This window comes from Scardinius erythrophthalmus (genome assembly GCF_964197995.2).
Source record: "Scardinius erythrophthalmus genome assembly, chromosome: 3".
Classification (NCBI taxonomy): domain Eukaryota; kingdom Metazoa; phylum Chordata; class Actinopteri; order Cypriniformes; family Leuciscidae; genus Scardinius; species Scardinius erythrophthalmus.
In genome coordinates, this window is record NC_138223.1 from 40028808 (window position 1) to 40051539 (window position 22732).

At 36.7% G+C, this 22732-nt stretch overlaps 1 protein-coding gene across 2 annotated transcripts in view; it reads left to right on the top strand.

Moving 5' to 3' along the window:
• tbck (TBC1 domain containing kinase) overlaps positions 1-22732 on the top strand; it is a 53770-nt gene that overhangs the window by 10553 nt on the left and 20485 nt on the right. The window contains exons 10-22 of one of the 2 annotated variants that reach the window (XM_081362418.1): positions 573-721; positions 809-947; positions 1058-1157; positions 1895-1944; positions 2055-2184; positions 2901-2999; positions 3354-3416; positions 3672-3798; positions 4844-4894; positions 5233-5316; positions 5717-5802; positions 9859-9895; positions 10732-10893. In XM_081362418.1, the coding sequence (XP_081218544.1) occupies positions 573-721; positions 809-947; positions 1058-1157; positions 1895-1944; positions 2055-2184; positions 2901-2999; positions 3354-3416; positions 3672-3798; positions 4844-4894; positions 5233-5316; positions 5717-5802; positions 9859-9895; positions 10732-10893 (1277 nt within the window). Of the gene's footprint in view, positions 1-572; positions 722-808; positions 948-1057; positions 1158-1894; positions 1945-1977; positions 2185-2900; positions 3000-3353; positions 3417-3671; positions 3799-4843; positions 4895-5232; positions 5317-5716; positions 5803-9858; positions 9896-10731; positions 10894-22732 lie in introns of both variants that reach the window. The other variant, XM_081362417.1, reaches the window with a different exon arrangement.

Genomic DNA, 22732 nt, shown 5'->3' on the forward strand with positions numbered 1-22732 from the left:
AATCAAAAGTTTTATATAATTTTTGAGAGCCTGATTACAAAAAAGTCTCACCATTAAATCCATGTCCCTAGCACACAATTATTATGATCTTGTCATTATAATTTTCTGTAGCCTATAATGACAAGACACAATGCACATTTTCCTTTTTTGAGTGATTCCAATCATATTTCAAGCAATTCAAAACCATCATGCGAACAGTGCGCATCTGAAGTGTCTCAGCTGAAGGAAATAATCCTTTATTTATCCACTTTAATATATCGGCCAAATTTTCTTATCATACCGATAATGATAACATCAAAATGAACATTAAAATATTGTCCGATACCGATAAGGTGGCGATATATCGTGTGTGTGTGTGTGTGTGTGTGTTTTTGTGAATGTTTTTTGGATTGTAAACGTATATTTCACTCGGCCATAGTTGTTTACTTTGGTCTAATTGAATCGTCATGTCACTGGAAGTGATTTGCTATCTATTAATTATTAATAGATATGTGCATAAACAGAGCAGGGCAAACTTATGCATTAATTAATAATAATGATTAGTGTCTTCACTAATTGTTCCTGTCTTTCAGAGCCACCCCAGCCGAGCTTCTGGGAGACTCTGTGTTTGAGAGCATGTCCTGTCAGTACACACCCTACCAGTGCCCCGTGCGTCTGTTCGCTGCCGCCCCGCGCTGCGCACATTTAGAGCTTCCTGAGGACATCAGCGAACTCTGTAAAGGTTCGGGTCAACAGAACTCACACTAGAGAGAAATGCTGAAGTAAATGCTAAAAATAAGGTAAATGACTGTTCCGCTGGGTTGTGTAGATGATGGAGAGAACTACCTGGTAGAGAGAGGCATAGATGAGGTGTATCACCTGTGGTGTCTGGCAGGAGGAGACCTAGAGAAAGAGCTGACCAATCAAGAGATCATCCAGTCAAAACCTCCCGCCTGCACCCTTCCCAAGTACAGCTCCGATCCACTATTTACCATTTCCATTACAGCTTTACTATTATTTCAGTAGCCGTTTGCATTCAGCTAACTTGTTACCATTGTCGAATGTGTTTGTTCTTTAGGTTCATTTTGGAGGATGGCGAGTCTTTTGGTCAAGGCCGGGACAGAAGTTTTCTTCTGGATGACACAACTGTGACACTTTCTCTTTATCAGCTCAAAAATGTTAGTGTGTTTGCTCGTATGTTAAAATATACTCTTTTAATTAACCTTTTTTTTTTCTCTTAAAGCTACTTTTTGTATTTGTTGCTTTTCTCATTTAACATAATAATTACTTTACATTATCTTTTGGGGATAATTTCTTAATTCTTGCCAAATTTGATGTGCGATTAATTTGCGATTCATCCGATTAATTTATCGCCACATTGTGTAATTAATTAGATTAATTAGAAATTGAATCGCTTGACAGCCCTAATATAGATATCTATATGCAAAAGCATCTAAACAGATTGTAAAATAGGCACTATGATTATATATTAGTCACATATTTGAGGTCTAAAAAAACTACATTTCATAACACAATAACGAATTTTTTTTTTAATATGGTGGATTTGCCCGACCACCATGATAATCGCCGCAAGCGGAGTTATACAAATGGTGAAACGGTTCCAGCTCTGATACTGGGTGAATATCGCACGGCTGGAAAAGGTTCTCAGCCAATCAGATACGAGAACCAGAAAAAACTGTTGTATAAATGTATATATACATATATTATATGGTTCATTTTAAAGTAACAAAAAATCATACATTTGAAAACTATTTTCTTTTTGGTTGTTGAAGTTGTCAAAAGTTTTGAAACTAAATCTGCCCCATGTGCTTTTTTTTTTTTTCCTTCCAACAAATCCCCCCAAAAATATGTAATTTGACCTGTTAAAAAAAACACTTGTGATCTGTCATTGTAGAGGCTGAAGGATGTTGCCGGAGAAACGTTCTATCCGTTATTAGAAGATGAGTAAGAAATGTTCTCTTGTTCATTATCTCTCAGTTTGTGTTCAGTATTCTGGTGTGCCGGTGTCTGTCTGATGGAACAGAAATGTCCCGTGTGTCCCGTGTGTCCCGCAGGCAATCCAGCCTGACTCAGTCTAACAGCAGTAATGAACTGTCTGCCACCATCACACTGCCCCTCATTATCCGGGAGAGAGATACCGAGTACCAGCTCACCCGCATTGTCCTCTTCGACAGACTGCTCAAGGTCTTTTACACACACACTGTTTCTGAAAATGACCATATAAGAATAGCTGATGAAATCACCTCATGATGGATGTCCACCCACAGGAAAAATGGTTCATAAAGATTCTTAATTATGTGCTTTTTTTTTCATCTAAAAATGGCAAAAGTAGTTTTTCGAGGTGAGTTTTAGTGTCTGGGTCATTGACGTTTTCATAAAGATAGCAAAAACATTCATTTCACGTCATTAATGTTCTTTTTTTTTTTTGGTCCTTTTGAAACCTCTTTTTGTTGATGATGATAGCTGAACCTTTTGCGTTGAGTAAAAATTCATAATATTAGACTTAATCAGCTCGTAAATTGAGTTTTAACACTGCTGCTATTACTATAAAATAAATTTACTGTAATAAATAAATGAATAAGTGCAGGCAGCAAAACTACCATGATGAACAAATATTTTACTGTTTAAGTAATAACTTATTTTATTTTGCATAAAGAAAACTATTTCTAACTTCAGGATGTTATTTTTTATGAAAATTAAACTAACGTTCTCCCCCAGAAATCTCATTATTCTAATGCATTCAGAGTTGTTTTAAAATTTCGTTTATTCTGAATAATAATTGTCATGATATTTTCAGTAGTGTAATACAATGCTGATCATTAAAGCCAATACAGCGAATACTACCATTAGATTCCCTGGTGTAATAATGCCATAAATATTTTGCGTTCATGTTTTTTTAGGCGTACCCCTACAAGAAGAACCAGGTCTGGAGGGAGGCGCGGGTTGATATTCCTCCTCTTCTGAGGGGTCTGGCCTGGGCAGCCTTACTAGGAGTTGAGGTACCAACAAATACTGCATCTTACACCAAGGAACGGATTGTCAAGGGATATATTGTTGTTGTTCAGCAATAGGCGTTTTATGACCTTTCAACAGGGAACTTTTGATTTCTTTTGAGTCAAATCAAAATGTTGATGCATTTGCAGACTAAAAAGCATGCTTGGCATTTTTTGGTCATTAATGGACTATTGATTCCTGTGCTTGCATGATGTGTACAATCAAATGTTGACATAAATTCAATGCACATTTCACTTTTAAGCAATGACCTTTTCCATTGTATTAGTAAACATGTATTTTAGTGCAACACTCCTTTTTATTTTTTTTCAAATTCAAATCAATATATATAACTCCCACAGGGGGATATCCAATCGAAATATGACGGCATCGATAAGGACACGCCCATCCCCACTGACAGACAGGTGAGAATCACTTCCATGTGTTTGAGGTTATTGAAAAACTGAATAATTCATCAGCCTGTGGAATAATTCACTTTGTTTGTGGTGATCCTGTCTTCACCTTTAAGCCTGGTTAAGAATTGACTATCCACTGCTGAATGTTTCAAGCGATCCAGGAGCAAACAGCGCTGACGTAGACATGCCGCCCACCTCATCTGACTTCATTTAAGACTGCATGCATTAGAAGCTTTAGATGTTTGTTTATCATTTGTGACACAGATTGAAGTGGACATCCCTCGCTGTCACCAGTACGATGAGCTGTTGTCGTCACCTCAGGGTCACGTCAAGTTTCGGCGGGTGCTCAAGGCCTGGGTGGTGTCTCATCCTGATCTGGTGTACTGGCAAGGTGATGGAGCAATAGTTGGGTGGGGTCATATGCACGGTTTCCTCTTTCTGCCACTAGATGGCAGCAAAGCCTCGTAGTGTTTCATTTGTAACAGGCATCTTTACATTCTGGTGGCCTTAAGGTTCTTACTATCTGATAAAGATAACAGATCAAATCAAGTTTGTGCGCTGATGTGATTTATTAATGTCTGTGTGGGTGAGTCTCACAATCTGTCAAGAACATCTCTGGGTCATATTTCACCCTAATGCAAAGAAAAATAATCAGAAATGATCATTTCCATATTTTTTATATAATGACAATAAAGCTTATTTTAAGGACCATTAGGTGTTTTTCACTGTGCCATTTATTACCATTACAATTATTTATTACCCCCAATTATAATTATCACAATATTTTATCAAATTATTATTTTATTTTAGTTTAAATTATAACTCATTTTATTTTTGAATAAAGAAATTTTGCTCTATTTTCAGGATGTTATAATTATTAGAATTCAACTCTAGAAGAGAGTAATGCTTTCTTTTTCACCCTACAATTTAAAGGAAAATGATACGATATTATATTTTCCATAAAGAAAATGAAGCTTATTTTTCACTGCGCCATTTATTATCATTACAATTAAGCATGTTTCCCCCAAATAATTATTATCGGGATATGTAATTTATCATGAAAGAAAATGTGCAGTTTGCTGTTTATTTGCAATTCCCTTTATTCAGAAAAATAATTGTCATATTTTCATTACTGTACTACAATGCTGATTTTCATGAGAATCATTAAAGGCAATACAACAAATATTGCCATGATGTATTAATTTAAATAATCTTTCTTATTTATTTATTTATTTATTTAAAAATCTCTACTCTGCTAAAATAGGCTTGACTATTTTATTTTTATTATTTTTATTTTTTATTATGTGTGTGTGTTTATATATATTTATTTATTTATTTATTTATTTTTTATTATTATTATTATTATTCTTGACAGGTCTACTGAGATTCGTTTGTTTATGTGTTGATGACTCTCTCATTTGATGTTTTTGCTTTAGGCTTGGATTCGCTTTGCGCCCCTTTCCTGTATCTAAACTTCAACAACGAAGGTAAGATTTCTGGGTGACAGTTTACAATGAGGTCCATTACTTAATGTTTGTTAATGTATTAACTATCAGTAACTAATAATGAGCATTACATTTGTTACACTGTTTATTAATCTTTGTTAACCTTAGATGTTCATTGTTAGCTCAGGTCCATTTAAATAATATTGACAGATACAATGTATTAGTAAATGTTGAAATTAAAATGAACTAATATTAATAAATTATGTGTCATTGTTAGTTCATGTTAACCTATGTGTGTTACCGAGTTATGGCCACATTTTAATTTTTTTAAAACATGCTTCCTGATATTAGTCTAAATTTATTTTCTTTTTTTCTCCTAGCTCTTGCATATGCATGCATGTCTGCCTTCATCCCCAAATATCTGTACAATTTCTTCCTGAAGGACAACTCGCATGTAATACAAGGTAATGTGATTTTTCTGTCCCACCATGAAGAATATGCCCACAGTACTGGTTTGAGAGCATGCGATTTACAGTGCAGGCTAAAAATAGTACCCACATTTTATCAACTTACACGACTTGTGTGTGATGTGCTTGCTTGTGTTGCAGCTGTTTCTTAAGAATCCTTACACTACAGTGATTACAGCCGTAAACACTCAAAAGGTTTCTGTAGCTTGACATTTGGGCATGTTTGTTGTTGAGTTTTGCTAGCTCAGCTGTCAGCACTTCTGCAGCAGAATTGCTTTGTTTTGCTCTCTGGCTGAGCTTTGAGCAAAGTGTTTATCCTGCCATGGGTATAATGTGGTAAAAGTGTTTCTGGCTGAAGTACAAACGGCTGAACGCTCGTATTCTTTTACTTCTCCAGAATATCTGACGGTCTTCTCGCAGATGATTGCGTTCCACGACCCTGAGCTCGGCAACCACCTGAACGAGATTGGATTCATACCTGACGTAAGTGTCCTCCTGAGATGAATATTTCAAAAACAACATGAAATCACGTTAAAATCAAATCAAAACTCCTTATATTTACTATATTTTATATGCACCATGACATCAGTATTTTAATTTTGTTTCCATTGGCAGAGCGAAAAAGTAATGGGCAGTATTGTGTCTAAAATGTAATGAAGTATTGTGTAATATTCAGTAACATTAAATTTTTTTCGTATTGAACAAGTTAGAAATTTGTTAAAATTCACGACCAAATATAAGCTAAAGTATTTCTTTTTTATTTAAAAGATAGTAGTAGTTTGGTTATTTATTTATTTAATATATATATATATATATATATATATATATATATATATATATATATATATATATATATATATATATATATATATATATATATATATATACATATATATATATATATATTTATATTTATAATAATAATAATGTAATTATTTTATTATAATAATTGTTGTAATTGTAATAATGAAATTCTATTTTTATTAAAATCTTACTTTACTATTCCTATTATTACTATTAAATTATTACTATTAAAAATTTATAATTTTATATTATCAATCATTTTCTATCATAATATTAATATCAATAATTAATAATTAAATAAAATTGGATCTTCTAGTTTCATTTTGTTTTCTTTTTTCCAATTTATTTAGTTTTAGTAACTTTGAGTGTATATGGCCATTTTGTATATATATATATATATATATATATATATATATATATATATATATATATACAAAATGGCCATATACACTCAAAGTTACTAAATAAACTAAGTAATATATATATATATATATATATATATATATATATATATATATATATATATATATATATATATATATATATATATATATATATATATATATATATATATATATATATATATATATATATATTATTGTCTTGTACTAGAATTTTTAACAGCAGAGAGGCTTCTGATTACGTATGTTTTTCAGGATTCGCACAGTCATGAAAAACCTGGAAAAGTCCTGGAAATTTGTTTCACAAATATCTATATAATAAAATAAATGTTTAATTCATAATATTGGCTAAACTAATTCAAATACTTAATCTCCGTGACGTTATGTTCTCTGTTGTTCTCTCTGACAAGCTTGTACTTATTTTGTATGAAACCACACACAGTAGCTTGTCATCAATTTAAGTAAAGATGTGCTGTTGTAAATTTGATGGATTTTTACTCTTATTTTACATTTATACTGATGTTTTACTGAACGGTTAAGTCCTGAATATTTGCCTCAAAAGTCATGCAAATTTATTGGTAAAAATATATATGAGCAAGGGACCGATTAACGTGCGGGCTTACCAGGGCACGTGCCTAGCTTTAGACAGGTCCGTCTCCAGGGCATGGCAGCCTCTTAATCCGTCCCTGGTATGAGCCCTGTTTTTTTTGACAGCAGATCCTTTCCTGAGTGATTGAGTGCATCTATGCATTCTGGTCCTGTCACACATCAGCTTCTCTCACACACAGCTGACCCTGAGATTTGAGCTCTGGCCAAGTTCTCCACAAGCACGCACAGACCGGAACAATCTAGGATTCACAAACTCCCTCTTTATTTTTTAAAACGCCGGGTTGATGTCTTTCTACACTGTTGGATAGGTGACCTCCACAGAGACATCTCTATGATTGAGGATCCAAATAAAAGATGAGATGTGGGAATCAACACTGAACTGGTCTTTGATGCAAGAGGAGTGAACTGGTGTTCTGTTCAGCCTCTGAACAGCTGCTGTTATGGTTCGACTGTAAGAATGAAAAGAAAGACTCATGAGAGGATGTAACTGTTGCCGAGCTCTGAGAAGACCATTATATATGCTTAAACCTGCCAGTTCCCAATGCATTTGATCTGGAAGTGTTTGCTTTCTTGTCAGCACAATCCCAATGTCACCTTGCGCTCTTTTAAAGGGGCCATGTCAATAGCATTTTACATTCTTTATTGGAAGAAGATGGGTCTTGTTAGCTTTGGCCAGAAAACAACTGCCAAGAATACCCTAACAACCATCTGATCATGCCCTAGCAACCTGGAACACAGTGGTGTGTTATGCATGGGCAAACGCCAGTCATATTGTCTTCACAAAAGTTGTAACCAGATGCTTTCAAGCCATGGCCGTTTCTTCCCATAGTTGTCATTTTAATTTTCTCTGCAGTCGGGATAATATTTGATCTTGATTTGACTTATCTTGTTATTATCAAAGTGTCTTTGAGGCATGTGTACATCTTGGCTGATGTTAGTTGAGGATTTGGCTCAGTTCTGTAATGTCTGCATGAGTGCTGTTATATTTGGCAGCGTAAGGCCTGAAATTCACAGCAAAGTGACCTTATTTTGTGTCCTGCTTCATGTTGGCATTCTGGTGATGTTGGATAGGCCCTTCTTTGCCAAAACTAACCGCCATTCTTTTGATTTCCTTTCGAAGCATCCATTGAAGTGCTCAAGCAAAATAGCAAACACATAATTTTGGATCTAATTTGGTAATTTTGTTATGATGTAATTAAAGACGGCTTTCTCCCAGGTCACTTTCTGTAGATGAACGTTAACGAAAGTTTGGGGTCAGTAAGATTTAAAAAGTAATAATAATTGTATTCAACAAAGATGCATTACATTTTTTCCGATTTCGATTTTTTTCAAGATTTCAATGCTTTTCTTTCGTACCTTCTATTTATCAAAGAATTCTGAGAAAAATATATTGTGGTCCCAAAAAAATATGATCAGCACAGCTGTTTTCCACATTGATAATAATCAGAAATGTTTAGTGAGCAGCAAACCATCATATTAGAGTGATTTCTGAAGGATCATGTGACACTGAAGACTGGAGTAATGATGCTGAAAATTCAGCTTTGATCACAGGAATAAATGACATTTTAAAAGAGATTAAAATAGAAATCGGTTATTTTAGATTGAAATAATTTTTCACAATATTACTCTTTTTACTGTCGCTCATACCCATGATCCGATACATATCACGATACTGAACTCAAAATGCGATATTGCGATACTCTAAGACATAAAAATGGTTTATATAATATTCTATTGATTCAAATGCTAAATTTGGTATTACATTGTGGGTGTAAATGAATAGGCTTGGAATAGTGCAGGAAACCCAATGCACAGGACAATGGTGAAACCAGAATAAAAACATTCATGATTCTGAAGCTGAAAACAGAATTATTTTAGACTAATATGCTTGTACTCTTTCACTGGCTAGAGATATTTAAAATAATATACTAAAATAGACACTTTTTGCTGGTAATATAAGACATTTGGCATTATCAGGACCCACAAATATTCCCTCATTGCATTATTATACATTATATTCAACATCATATATAGTAGTTTAATGTAGTACTGACCCTAAAACTCTATAAACTTGAATTTTTTCACACACAGTAATTTGCATTTTGGGTGAACGATACATATTGTCACTATCCAGTATCCACAATACATATAGTTGCATTTTTGTATTGTGATATATCGTTACACCCCTAGTAGCATGTATTGTTCTATATTGGGTGTCAAGATGTCACTGTATTTCGTCCCATCATGCACAGCTCCTTGTCTCCTCTTAATTCGACTTGTGATGTCTAGCAGCGGTCAGTCTGTCCCAGTTGGAGATGGAGCTCTTCCCAGGCTGGCTAGACTAAAGCCTGTCTCACACTCGTCCTCTCGTCTCTCCCTAAACCCCTCTGAGGCCGAGCCACCAATCAACTGCCGAAATGGATTATACATCCTACCCAACCGCAACCGAGCAGAACCATGGGAAAAGAGGCAGTGTTGGAACAGGTGCTGGAGGGAGACGCTGTTCATTACACTCCCACACACGTCCTCCCGTTTCACAGTGGGCTGTGAAGCACAGGCCTGAATTGCAAATACAGGTTTCCTCTGATGAATTGAACAATAGCTGAGGTGTTTTATTGGGAATTATAAAAGGGCCCGTGCTGTTTATTCATATTAATCACGTCGTTGCTCATGTAGAACCGGCTTTTGTGCAAGAGTGAACATTCTTTCTTTCTGTTCCTTTCAGCTCTACGCGATCCCGTGGTTCCTTACAATGTTCACACGTAAGTATCAGTGGCTCATGTTGACTGCAGATCTGAAGCAAATTATTATAAAGTGTCTTTTTTTTTTTTTTCTCCTAACGTTGACTAGCAACATTCATTTGAAGATGGTTTATTCTACATGAAGGCTGAACAGTGTTGAGATGATCCAGATGGTAAAACTAGGACATACAACCATGTTACTAATTATAGTGTTTTTTTAAAGTGATTGACTCTGTAGTAATTTATGCATTCGCATTTATTTTGGTTCAAAATATGAAATATGCGTTTATCTTCAAAGACATAATCAGAACATGAATTGTTCGCTTTCAGAGACTTGCATTTCCAAAACAATAAGCACTGATGGACTAATTTGTGCATTGTTTCATCAAACATTGCAACAACTGCAGTATTTTGTGGTTAAAACAATAATAAAAATAATTTTCTATTCATATTTTATTGTTATTGCTACTATTTTTATTGCTATTAATAGTATAATAATTATTGTTTTTATTATTAACAGTGAAAAACTTCAACTTAATTATGCTCTGTTGTCTTTTGATGATCACACAACAAACAATAACTTTCTTTCTTTAAATGCACAACAAAAATGAATAAAAGAACAGATTTTTTTTTTATTATCAAAAAAAAAGTCAATTACATACAATGTCTTTTTTATAAACATGGATAGTTCCTGTTTTGGAATCTGAGAATACACAATCTGGAATTACAAAAACACACAACATAGCAACAGCTATGATACAGTAGGCCTGTTGACCATATTAATGCACAGTTGTTACAGTGCAAAGGCTGCAAACTATACTCGCAATAAGTCATTTGTTGTCCCATTTCCTCCGCAGATGTTTTCCCCCTGCACAAGATCTTCCACCTGTGGGACACTCTGCTTTTGGGAAACTCCTCTTTCCCTTTTTGCATCGGTGTAGCTATTCTGCAGCAGCTGAGAGACCGTCTGCTGGCCAACGGCTTCAACGAATGCATACTGCTCTTCTCAGACCTGCCCGGTAAGAGTCAACGGCGCACAGAAAACATTCTATTTCCATATTCTTTTGTAGCATTTCAATTGTTTCTCCCTAAAGTTCAACTGTGATGTTACAAAAACAGTTGCGATTTAGTTTCCCATGACCATCTCCGACCCAACAAGCTGTTGCTTCTCTACCTTTAAGACTTCTATGTTAATGACTTTTGTTAGGTTTAGCTAACCTCTGTGTACCAGTTTAGTTCAGACTCTTAACAGGGCAAGTTGTTGAATATTGAATAGGCATTGAAAAAGGCAGAAGTATGCTAATGGAAATTTGTGAATAACTTTTTTGCAGTTTCGTTTGCATAAATTTGCATTGCGAATTTGCGAATGAGTATTTCTGCATTGAGCTTTTGGTTAAAGTGTATGCTAGAATCGTGTAGAACAGGTGCGTTGTGTGTAAATCTACTTTATGCTGTTTAAACGCTGAGTTTATGCTCTTAGAAGAAAAGGTTCTATATAGAATCTTAAAAGGCTCTATTGGGGCTTTCTCACTGTATAGTAATAGGAACTCAATTGTGGGAACTAGCCACCAGGGCGGTCCCCCGAGAACTGCATCTTCCCCTAGGGCCATTTTCCCGGTTGCAGTAGTGACTCTGAAATGAAGTAAGCCAGCAGACAGCGGAGTCATTTAAGCACGGCATTCAACAACTTCAACAACTGGAGAATTTAGGATGCTGTGAATGGTTGAAGTGCCTGGACTCTGGCGGATGCCTGTGTTTCATATGGCATGCGTTCGGCCAATCAGCACACTCTTAAAACACTGGTAGTTCCTATTGTGCTGGGTTAGACTCTACTCAGAAATAGGAGCTAATTTAGTTCCCTCTAAAAAGCGTTCCTAGAACTAAAATCATTCCCAGTTCCTGCGGTGTGTTTAAAAGTGGCTACTTCCTCCGGTGCGAAAGCCCTTTATCAGGCGTTTCATATATAGAACCATTTAGGAGTTTCCACCATGGGATCATTTCATGGATTTAGATTTATTTAATTAATTTTATTGTAATTAATTTGTATTTTTATTAAATGTTATGAACACCACTCAACATCAACTCAAACTCAAAAAATATCATTTTGACCCAAAACTCATTTTGAACAATTTTTATTTTTTTAAATTTTTTAATTTTTTAAATTGAGTGTTTGGCCCCGTCCACACTACTGCGTTTTCGTTTAAAAACGGAGACCTTTTGCTACGTTTGCACCTCCCGTCCACACTAAAACGGCAAAAACGGAGACCCAAAACGGAGAAGTTTAGAAACGCTGCCGACCCGTTTTTCGTTTTGAATCTCCGGAGGGCGTTTTAGTGTGGACGGGTCAAAACGATGACGCAGAGGCTCGCGCTCGGCTCTATGATTGTGTGTCATCAGTCATGGAGTATACACAGGTAATATTCAGTACCAGTAAACTCCACCCGCTGGAACGGTTTCTCACAGTAAGAAACTGCCGCGGCTCGCGCGGTAAATAGAACCGACGCCTATTTTTCATGTGACACGCAAGTGTGTTGGAAGCGTTTCCAGGCAAAATAGAATAGGAAAAGATGTTTATATGTCATTTTGACACAAATACATATTAATAAATGACATTTTGATGTTTGAAAGCATTTTTTTACAGTCTATGTTTGAAAGTCTCTAGGTTTACACCGGCACGCGCATGCCCAGTGTTGGTGAATGGTCACGTGATCCGCGTTTTCAGTCGTTTTAATGTGGACGGAGATCAATTCTAATACGCAGCTAAAACGCTAAAATGCTTAAAATTAAAACATAAAATGCTAAAATTTTAACAAAAAAGATTTTAGAATGTCTATATGTGCATCTGAATGCATACTGAAGAGATAGGCTACTCAAGAACTGACTTTAGGACCCAGCGGAACAGCTCTTTTGCTCAATATAGAGCTATAAGGCCATCTAGTGGCAAAAGTCACGAAATATCATGTTATATTATTTATTTTTCCACAAGAGGTCGGCAGAGACACCCAAATTGACCCAATTTGAGAGATTCTGAGCTGGTTATGCATGTATTGGAAAGTTATTTTGAATTTAAGTTGAAAGAATGTGCTTAAATTATATTATTTATTGATAAAATCTAGTAATTTAATGGTACATAAAATAATAAACAATCTCCCAAAAAATGCATTAAAAATATAATAAAAATTAAACGATATAAGCTTTTTGGATAAAAAAAAAAAGTAGTATAATTTTAGGCCTTCATTTTGACCTGCGAGGGAAGGATTTGTTACAGAATATGCAATCAGTTAAGATATTTATTCTTATATAATTTAACCTTTTTGAAATAAAGGGTTCTTTAAAATTGAGCCCAGAAGCTCCTAGGGTTCTATATAGAACCCCATTTAACCATTTTCCTTAGAGTGTAGTGGAACAAGGATGCTTATAAATAAACGTGTGAGTTTGCTGCAGTTGCTGTGGAGCAAATAATGCACACTTGTCTGTTTAAACACACCTCTGTCAAACAGTGTGCTTTATTCCCTCTGAGCTTCCCGATGCCGGGGCTCAGTTGAGACTTGTTTGTGATGAGCTCAGGATAAGTTATGTGGCTTATGCCATTCTTTCCCCGTGGTATGTGGGAAGAGGCAGCTGGCAACGGTGTGGCGTTCCGGCCCGGACACCGTGTGTCTCCTCTGGCATCTGCTTGCCACAATTCCCCGAGGTTGCTGTCAACACGGAGCTGTGCCATGGCTGAAGTGATGGACGATGATTGAGTCTAATGTGAGGGAATTAGCTGGGAGCATTCAGCGCTGCAGGAATGCTGATGGTGTGTACACTCAGTCACAATGCAGGGATTACTTCCCAAAATAATGTGAAAAATATCTGTTACCATGGCAGTTGAAAGCAGGAGAATTCCTGAAACTTGTCACCGTATCTCTCGGGCCAAAATGCTCAAAACAAGTGTTAAAGAAAGCTTGTTTTGGTAGTGAGGTGTGTGTACTTGTAAATCAAGGTAAAAAAAAAAAAAACAGGAAAGAGGCATTTAAATGTCTTGTTCTTATTTAAATGTCAATGGATATGCATGCTGTCATGTTACGTGTAGGACAAAGCTCATGGAGATGAGGAATATGTAGAAATAACATTTTAATAACCAAACTCTCAGGGGAAACACCAAACACTCAAGCTTACATTGACGATAACGGACAAAGACTGACTCACTGTTCTGGCGTGGAGCTGGCACAAACAAAAACAGTCCATGGAGTAGTGGATGGTGAGAGAAGCCAGTGGGGAGCAAGAAGCAGGAAGAGCAAGATGACATGCCGGGACGAGGCCCCAGGGCGGAGTCGAAGGTGGGAGGAGCCATGGTGTAGATGACTTGCTGGAAGCCGACAGCCTGGGGACGACCGACGGAGATGATGCCACAGATGGAGACCCTGGTGAAGCTGAATAGCCAATGAGTCCACGCTGGTCCTGGAGACTGAGGTGGAGCTGTGGCGATGAGCATCCGGAGTCGGAAAACCAGAGGACAGAGGCTGAGCCGGTGGGACCAGGGACGAAGGCGGAGTCAGACGGAGCCGAAGGTGCAGGCAGGTCGACGGCTGACCAAGGCGGAGCCGGAGGGACGAGGGAGCCTGGAGAAGCCGTATGGCCGATGGTTTCCAGTGGAACCGAGGGAGGGAGGAGCCAAGGCGGAGCCGAAATGTGGACAGGCCAAGGTGGAGCGATGGGCCCAGAGGCTGGAGGTGGAGACAGGGGATCCTCCAGGCTAGGTGGAGCTGGTGGCCTGAAGACACTGGGCAGGTCTTCAACACATATGGGAGCTGCAGAGGGGTTGAAAGACAGCAGCGGAGGCAGAGCTGAGGAACTGGCTGATTGAGGAGGTGGGAGAGGGAGGCTGGGCGGGCATTCAGGTAATACAAGGGACACTGGAGATACTGGGAACTCTGGAGATACAGGGGAAACGGGAATTACCTTGCCAAACCAGTCTATGAGGCTCTCCTCAAAAATGTCCTTCAAAAGAGACCACTGACATCTCATCCACAGCAGTAGTGGTGTGGGCGAGGCTCTCATCCCAGCCCTCGAGCTCCACGAGCACTCCCTCTGCGACTTACGATGTTGGCGGCTCACGCACCTGGTCAGACTTCGTTTGTGGTCCGGGCTCTGTGGTGATGAGACTCTCTGTCCTTATCCTCGGCACTGGCTCCGAGCATGATCTCCGTCATGCTCAGCAGGGCCGATGGTGTATGCCGAGCCGCAGTTCACCAACACCCACTCCACATACTGGGCGAAATTTCCCCGAGGTCCCACACCGGGCAGGCGGGCCTTCGTTTCCACGTTGAGGCTTGTAAGGAAAAAGACGCTCAGCGATCTGTCAGGGAAGGAGGTAAGGCACGCCAGGTCGAGGAATGCGCAGGTGTGAGACTCGAGGGAAAGCTTCTCCTGCTCCAAGCAGAGCAGTTGGACAGCCGGTAAGTCCATTCTTTTACTCACTTTGAGGGTCCGTTATTATGTCACGTTACGTGTAGGACAAAGCTCATGGAGACGAGGAATATGTAGAAATAACATTTATACATCCAAACTCTCAGGGGAAATACCAAACGCTTATATTGACGATAACGGACAAAGACTGAAGGAGAACACGAGGTATAAATACACAGGGACTAACAAGATAACTAATGAGGTGACTGACAATGCACAGGTGATTGACATGACTAATTAGAACAATCATGGAACACTAGGTCACAGGACTGAACCAAAAACACAATGAAGGGGGGAAACAGATCACACATGTAACACATGCTGGTTATACTTCCTTTTCATCTAGTTTAGAGGATGTCTAGTCCACTTTAGTCTGAATACAATTGAATACATTTTTATGAATCTCATATACAAAATCATATATAAAATAAATATGTTATCATTTACTCACCGTCATGCTATTCCCAAAAATAAAATAAAAAATCTTTACCAATTTAAGTTGTTAGTTAAAGCAGTTAAAAAAGTATATTTTAGGTTTGACGTCAGTTTTTGGTGCAATTTGTATTTTTTTTTTCAACTTTACATGACTAAGTTTACACGTAAACAACTTTGACATTTCTAAAGACTCAACTGGTTCAGTGTTGTTATTGTTCAAATTAAAACTTAAACTATTAAAAATCATTTTCAGTCTAAAATAAGATGTAAAAAAAATGTGCCTTGGCAACTAACTGAAAGTATTAAAATGACTAAAACTGAAAGAATAATATAAATTAAAGCCCGAATAAAAATGACAAAAAGCACAACTAAAAAAAAAAACTTTATCTAAAATGTAAATGAAAGCTAATTCAAAATATTAATAAATACTCTAATAGTATATTCATAATACTAAAATAACATTGTCTCAGTCATATCAGTGGTGTACAAAAAATAAGTTTTATTAAGCATAAGCATATGACCAGTATGGAAGCTTGTTTCTGCCACGGAATAATAATAAAAAATACAAAGGGTAATTGCGACTTTTTATGCAACAATTTTGACAATTTTTCTCGCAATTTTTCCTGCAAGTTTATATCTTGCAATTCTGAGGGGGAAAAAGTCACAATTTTGAGATAAAAAGTCGCAATTACCTTTTCTATTTTATTCAGTAGCAGAAACCAGGCCAGCTTACTCCAGCATTTGACTAAGTTAATAATCTAAAACACCAGAGGATCTCACCTCACACGTTGACATGTCCCAGGGAATGCCTGTTTGTTAGGCTGTCCTTCTAGTGGAGGCCACAAAGAGGACAATACTGTCATATCAGAGTTTCAGAAGACATATATGAAACATAAACACTACTTATTGCACCTTGAAAGCTGAAGTGTTGGGCACTAGTTGCACCAAATGGAATTGCAAAAGTTATTACTTCAAACACACAGTGCCATCTAAATTAATTTTTAGAGCTTCTAGAGACTAGGGTGTCACAGAGAGATGTATGAATTGGCGGGAAGCATGATCTAGTGATATCTGTCAGGTGGCAGGGGTGTTTTTATGAGAGGCATTCCAAACTGATTTTGAAAAAGGCAAAAGAAAATCAAATCAAAGGCAATCACAGAGAAATCTGTTATAGATATGGCAACGATGTTCAACAGCAGCCCATGTGACACGCCATTAGTCTGTCCTGTCAGAAGACAAATATCCGGCTGGAAGTGAAGCACAAATCACATTTTGACAAAAAGAGCATCTGACTACAAGTGGCTAAAAAGCATCTGTCACTGACAAGTCTGGAAATAGCTTCAACGATTTTACAGGACAGTCTTCCATCAGATACTTCTAAAAACTTGACTTCACCAGAGAACGCAAGGGATGCTGCATGGCTCCAGGCGGGAAGACTAGGGTTTGATCGGTTTCCAAAGCCAGATTAACTAGCAGGGCTGTTTTGGAGCTGTCCAGTTCTGTCAAAATCAGTTTTAAACCATGTAAATCTACTGGCCTGAATAAGTATCTAGAGTCTAACACTCAGCGGCATGTAGTTGACTTCAGAAATAAAGATATTTCCTTATGAATTATAAGGAAAAAGTGGTCTGGGTATGTTTTTTTTTTTTCATCCATTATTAATGGATTGAATCAGCTCTGGCATCCATCATCCATCAGAAATCATTGCTGTAAGATATTTTCTCTTCAGAAAGTGCTGTACATAGAGTAGTACCGGTAATATAGTAATATTTTTATATTAGTTTTTTGTACTGTTGATTATTTTAATCACTTCCTCCTACTAACTTTATTTTCTATTTATTTTTTTTAAACATGCTTTTTTATTCTAAATCTATTCTTTCTATAAATGGGTCAGTGTCAAATCAGGGTATATAAAAGGAAAATCTTTTAAAAATAATTTTTTTTGTAAAAATGCTTGTACAGTATTACAAAAATTAATGAAATCTATTTAATGAAATGAAAACATTGTTAAGTTGTTAGTTAAAGCAGTTAAAAATTATATTTCAGGTTTGACGTCAGTTTACGTCAAACCTAAAACGGAAAGTTGAAAAGTGTCAAATTTCCTGGAGTCTACCCAATTATTATTTTTATTTTTTTATATATATTTTTTTAACAAATGTCTTGGCCTTTTATGTTGGATTTTGACATCTACTTGACGTGATTTGAAATAATAATAATACTAATGATAATATTAATAATAAATACTGACCTTAACAGACAATCATGATATTTTCATGATATTTTCAATCATTGATGCTTTTCAAATATTAATAATTAAAAAATAATTCCACTACTGTTCTTGAAGATCTCCAGAGTGTTACACCACCTAGACACAAACTCCACAAAAAATATCAAAGCAGATTTTTCAAAGAGGTGTTTTCCAATAATAATTTGACTGTATTAATTGCATTTTTTAATGTAACTTCACAGATGGAAAAATTATCATCATTGATCAATGTTTTATGCCTTCTATGCTATTAAATACCTTGGTATTACTATGATTGTAGACATGCTATGATAATACCAGTGTTTCAGGACATATATAGAATTATGTTATTACCTTTGTTTTTGGGAATGTAATGTGGTGGTACCATAGTATTCTGTGATGTTTCTTGGAGTACCATGGCATATCATTATAAAACTAACTGTCATACAAAACCATGGTATGTTGGTTTTATCAATCTACTGATGATAAGACTTTTGCAAAGCTCAGCTAGTTGTCTAGGTAGGATTTTGTGTTTCAGAGGAAGACTTGGAGAGAATTATCTACAAACATGTCATATATTATTTCTCTTTGTGAAGTCTGTAAATGTTGCCTAGGGTTTTTTGGGGGCATATGCAAAGCATCAGTATTCACAAAACAGGGAATTTGTTTCAAAGCAAAACTTTTGTCAGCTTACTGACTAGTAACATTATGCTGTGAAAATCCGCACAAGCTCTCAGAGAATTAAACGCCTTTGAAAGTTTCGCGTTTGAAGCCGAGGACAGGGCTTTTTTCCGCAGGTTGAACGGAGGTCTCGTGGGATTGGCATCTCGTCTCTTTTCTGTCTGTAATTGTGGCAGCAATGTAATTAACACCGCGTGGGGCGGGAGTTCCTGGAGAACGTGGATGAACATGCAGACATTTATGTTTGAGAAGGTCACGGCTGTCATTTCTTCCACCACATGCTGTTGAGTTGTGCTCTTGCACTGCCTCTGCCTCTGTTACTGGATCTCCTTGGCAGGCGTCCATGATGGGGGCCGTTATCTCGCATCTTGAGATTGTTTCGGTTCGTTTGTCTCCAAATCGCTCGTTTTAAATGGCTATTTCCTGGACGCAGAGGAGCGAGTGGCATTAAACATTTAAAAGTCATTGGAAGAAGGAGGCTGGTGTATCCAATCGGGCTGCAGGGTCGATGCCAATAAGATTTAGGGATTTCATATTTCTGTTCTTTTCGCTGGCAAGCCACATGAAAGTCTGAGGAGTTGAGGAAGAAAACTCCTTTTATAGGTAAAATATTTGTCCTCGCTGCTTACCAGCTCACTCTCGGTTTCCTTCAGTCAAACACTTTCAGCTCAAACACACATGTTGATTTCACTGGATTTGTGAAGAGTTTTGAAATGCAAATGTTTTTAACCCAAACTCTAAACCAAATCAGTAGATTTAAAGGACATTTACACAATTTGGTCTTTTTAACTATTGCCAAACCTGCACACAAATGGTAATCACAAGCATTTGTTCCTCCTTTTCTCTGAGATCCAGCCATAATTGCACAAATGTTGCTCAACTAATTTTTACATTTGCTGCAGAACATGTGAGCACAAAGTGCATTTCTCACTTACCGCAGTGCTACAGTCTTGTGGATGCTTGCCAGGGCATTACTGTGTGTTTGCTAAGGTGTTCTGGGTGTTTGCTAGAGGAACAAATGAATATTCTGAAAGTTTTATGATAAAAATATCAATATTTAAGTGAAGTGACGTGACCATACTCAGAATTTGTCCTCTGCATTCAACCCATTAGTGCACACACATTAGGAGCAGTGAGTAGTGAACACACACACACACACACACACTGCAAACCGTAGACACACACAGACAGCCATTTTGCTGGTATTGAGAATTGAACCGCAACTTTTGGGTCTGACTCTCTAACCATTAGGCTACAAAGATGCTTTACATTAAAGGGACAGTTCACCCAAAAATGAAAATTCTGTCATCATTTACTCTCCCTCAAGTTGTTCCAAACCTGTATGATTTCCTTTCTTCTGCTAAACACAAAAGAAGATATTTTAAAGAAGGTTGGTAATTAAACAGTTGCTGGTCCCCATTGATATCCATAGTATTTTTTTTTCCTACTATGGAAGTCAATGGGGTCCATCAGTCGTTTGGTTACCGACTTTCTTCAAAATATCTTCTTTTGTGTTCAGCAGAAGAAAGAAAGTCATACAGGTTTGGAACAACTTGAGGGAGAGTAAATTATGACAGAATTTTTATTTTTGGGTGAACTATCCCTTTAATAATTGTTATTGTTAACCACTGTGATTGAAACTTTGAGTCATTTTTTTTTGAGTTTCCCAAAAGCATCGCAAGCTTGATCGTAGAGACCTTTGGTGGCAATTGTTCTACGATCATCTTAGGCTTACGATGATTTTGGGAAACGCAGCCCTGACCAGTTTTGCCAACTGATTCACATCATCCGATTGACAACATCCGACTCAAAAGAATGATTCATTCACAAATCGGATATTGCTTTTACTTTTACTTTCATTGCTGTTGTTATAAATACAAATATGCTACTTGGGAGTTTTTTCCTGTTATTGGCTGTTTAGAATTATTTTTACATCCTATACTTGTTATCTGTTTGTTTACCTGGTCAAAGCTTTTATTTATTTTTTAGTGACAGTGCACTTTATTCTTTGCACTCTTTCAGACTCCTTTATTTATTGATGTAGAAGTGTGTTTTGTTGCGTATGCAAGGAGAAAGTGAGATTACAGCATAGAAAAAAAGTTTTGTTCAATTCAGTGCTGTTATAACTGTAATAGACAGAAATAATGTATATTGGTTATCGAGCATATAAACATGTGAAATCAGTATCGTATCAGTTATAAAAACTCAATATTGGTCGATCTCTACGTGTCTTCCCTATTGTGACACAAATCTGAGTGAAATGGCTTCTCAAATAAGAAAAAAAAAGTAGGGAAGGACTTGATTTTGTCCATGGGGAATTGCCTGGATGGTTGTGGTTTTCTATTGGTGGATCTCATGTGAGTGACAGGTTGATCCCGCCCTCTCGCCAGTAAACGCGTCATCTCTTCTCTGATGAGGGGAAATTATTTTGATTAAAGATTATGAGGGCACATAACAAATACAGCAATTTACCATACAAACAAGAACCTCTTCCTTAGAACTTTAAAGCGCATTATTTATTTATGCCCATGCCCTACTCCCATTCCCATAGCATCCAAAGACATTTTTCCATTGAGACTTTAAGCACCATCATCACATTCCTCTGTCCTAGCGTGTTTGTTTGACCCACTTGTTGCTACATGACTGTGTTTACTTTACACACTTGTTAGCGCTAAATATAGAGTTGGTGAATCTGTGGCTTGTAATTCCTGCCTCCCGTACACAAACGTCTCAACTTGTTAATAACATGTTTTAACATTTTTTTCAATTTTATTCTCTCACGCAGGTTACTAATTAAACCGTGGAGACTGGGTTTGTATACATGACTGCGTGTTTTGTTTTGGCCACAACTGCAGACATCCTTTTCGGTTTTAAATCACAAAGGATTTCGTTGGAGAAAGGTTGTGGAGGTGAATTTTTCTCCTCTGTCTTTTTTATTGCCTCATAAAAAGGATAGCTAACCGCTATCACCTTTATCAAGGCCATTTTTTCTTTCCACTCTTATGCGTTTTGGAAACTGTGAGCTGGAAAATGATGGTAGTGATGAAATGTATTCACGAGCTGATAGGTGTTAAATGGCCCAGACTAACATTAATCCGTTCTGTCAATAGAAGCCGTGAAGCTCCGGGTGGAGTTTAGTGGAAGTGCCTGACAGATATACACTTTTAAAGGATTGTACTGACATTGATGCCAATTAAGGAGGGTGGTACTGTTGATGATATGATATTGATGTGATACTATTTAATGATAGCAAATGAGACATTGCTGTTTATTACATAATATCATCCAAAAAATCTAATTAGTGTATCTTTGAACAAACATTTTATATTTTTTTTTTCTCTAGCTTTCAAAAGTTTTGGGTCAGTAAGATATTTACTGAGCATATACCTGAGCAAAGGTGACAGTAAAGACATTTATAATTTTACAAAAGATATTTATTTAAAATAAATTCTGTTCTTTTAAACATTCAGGTCATCAAAGAGTCTTGAAAAAGAAATATGCCAAATCATCATATTAGAATGATTTCTGATTGATCATGTGACACTGAAGACTGAAAATTCAGCTTCGCATCGCAGGAATAAATTGCATTTTAAAAGATATTAAAATAGAAAACTGTTATTTTAAATTGTGTGAATATTTCAAAATATTACTGTTTTTACTGTATTTTTATAAAATAATTGCAGCCTTGGTGAGCATATGAGACTTCATTTAAACACTGTCAAAAAAAAGGGGATGTACGATATATCGGCCACCATATCGGTATCGGCCGATATACTGTATGTTCATTTTTGATGTTATCGTTAACGGCCCGATAAGAAAATTGATGCCGATGTATTAAAGCTGATAAATAATGGATTATTTCTTTCAGCTGAGACACTTAAGATGCGCACTGTTCACCATAATGCTTTTGAATTGCTTGAAATATGATTGGAATCACTTAAAAAAGGAAAATACAGTGCAACATGTGCAGCGCAAGTCTGTCATGTAGGCTACAGAAAATTATGAGAACACTATAATTGTGTGCTTGGTACATCAATTTAATGGTG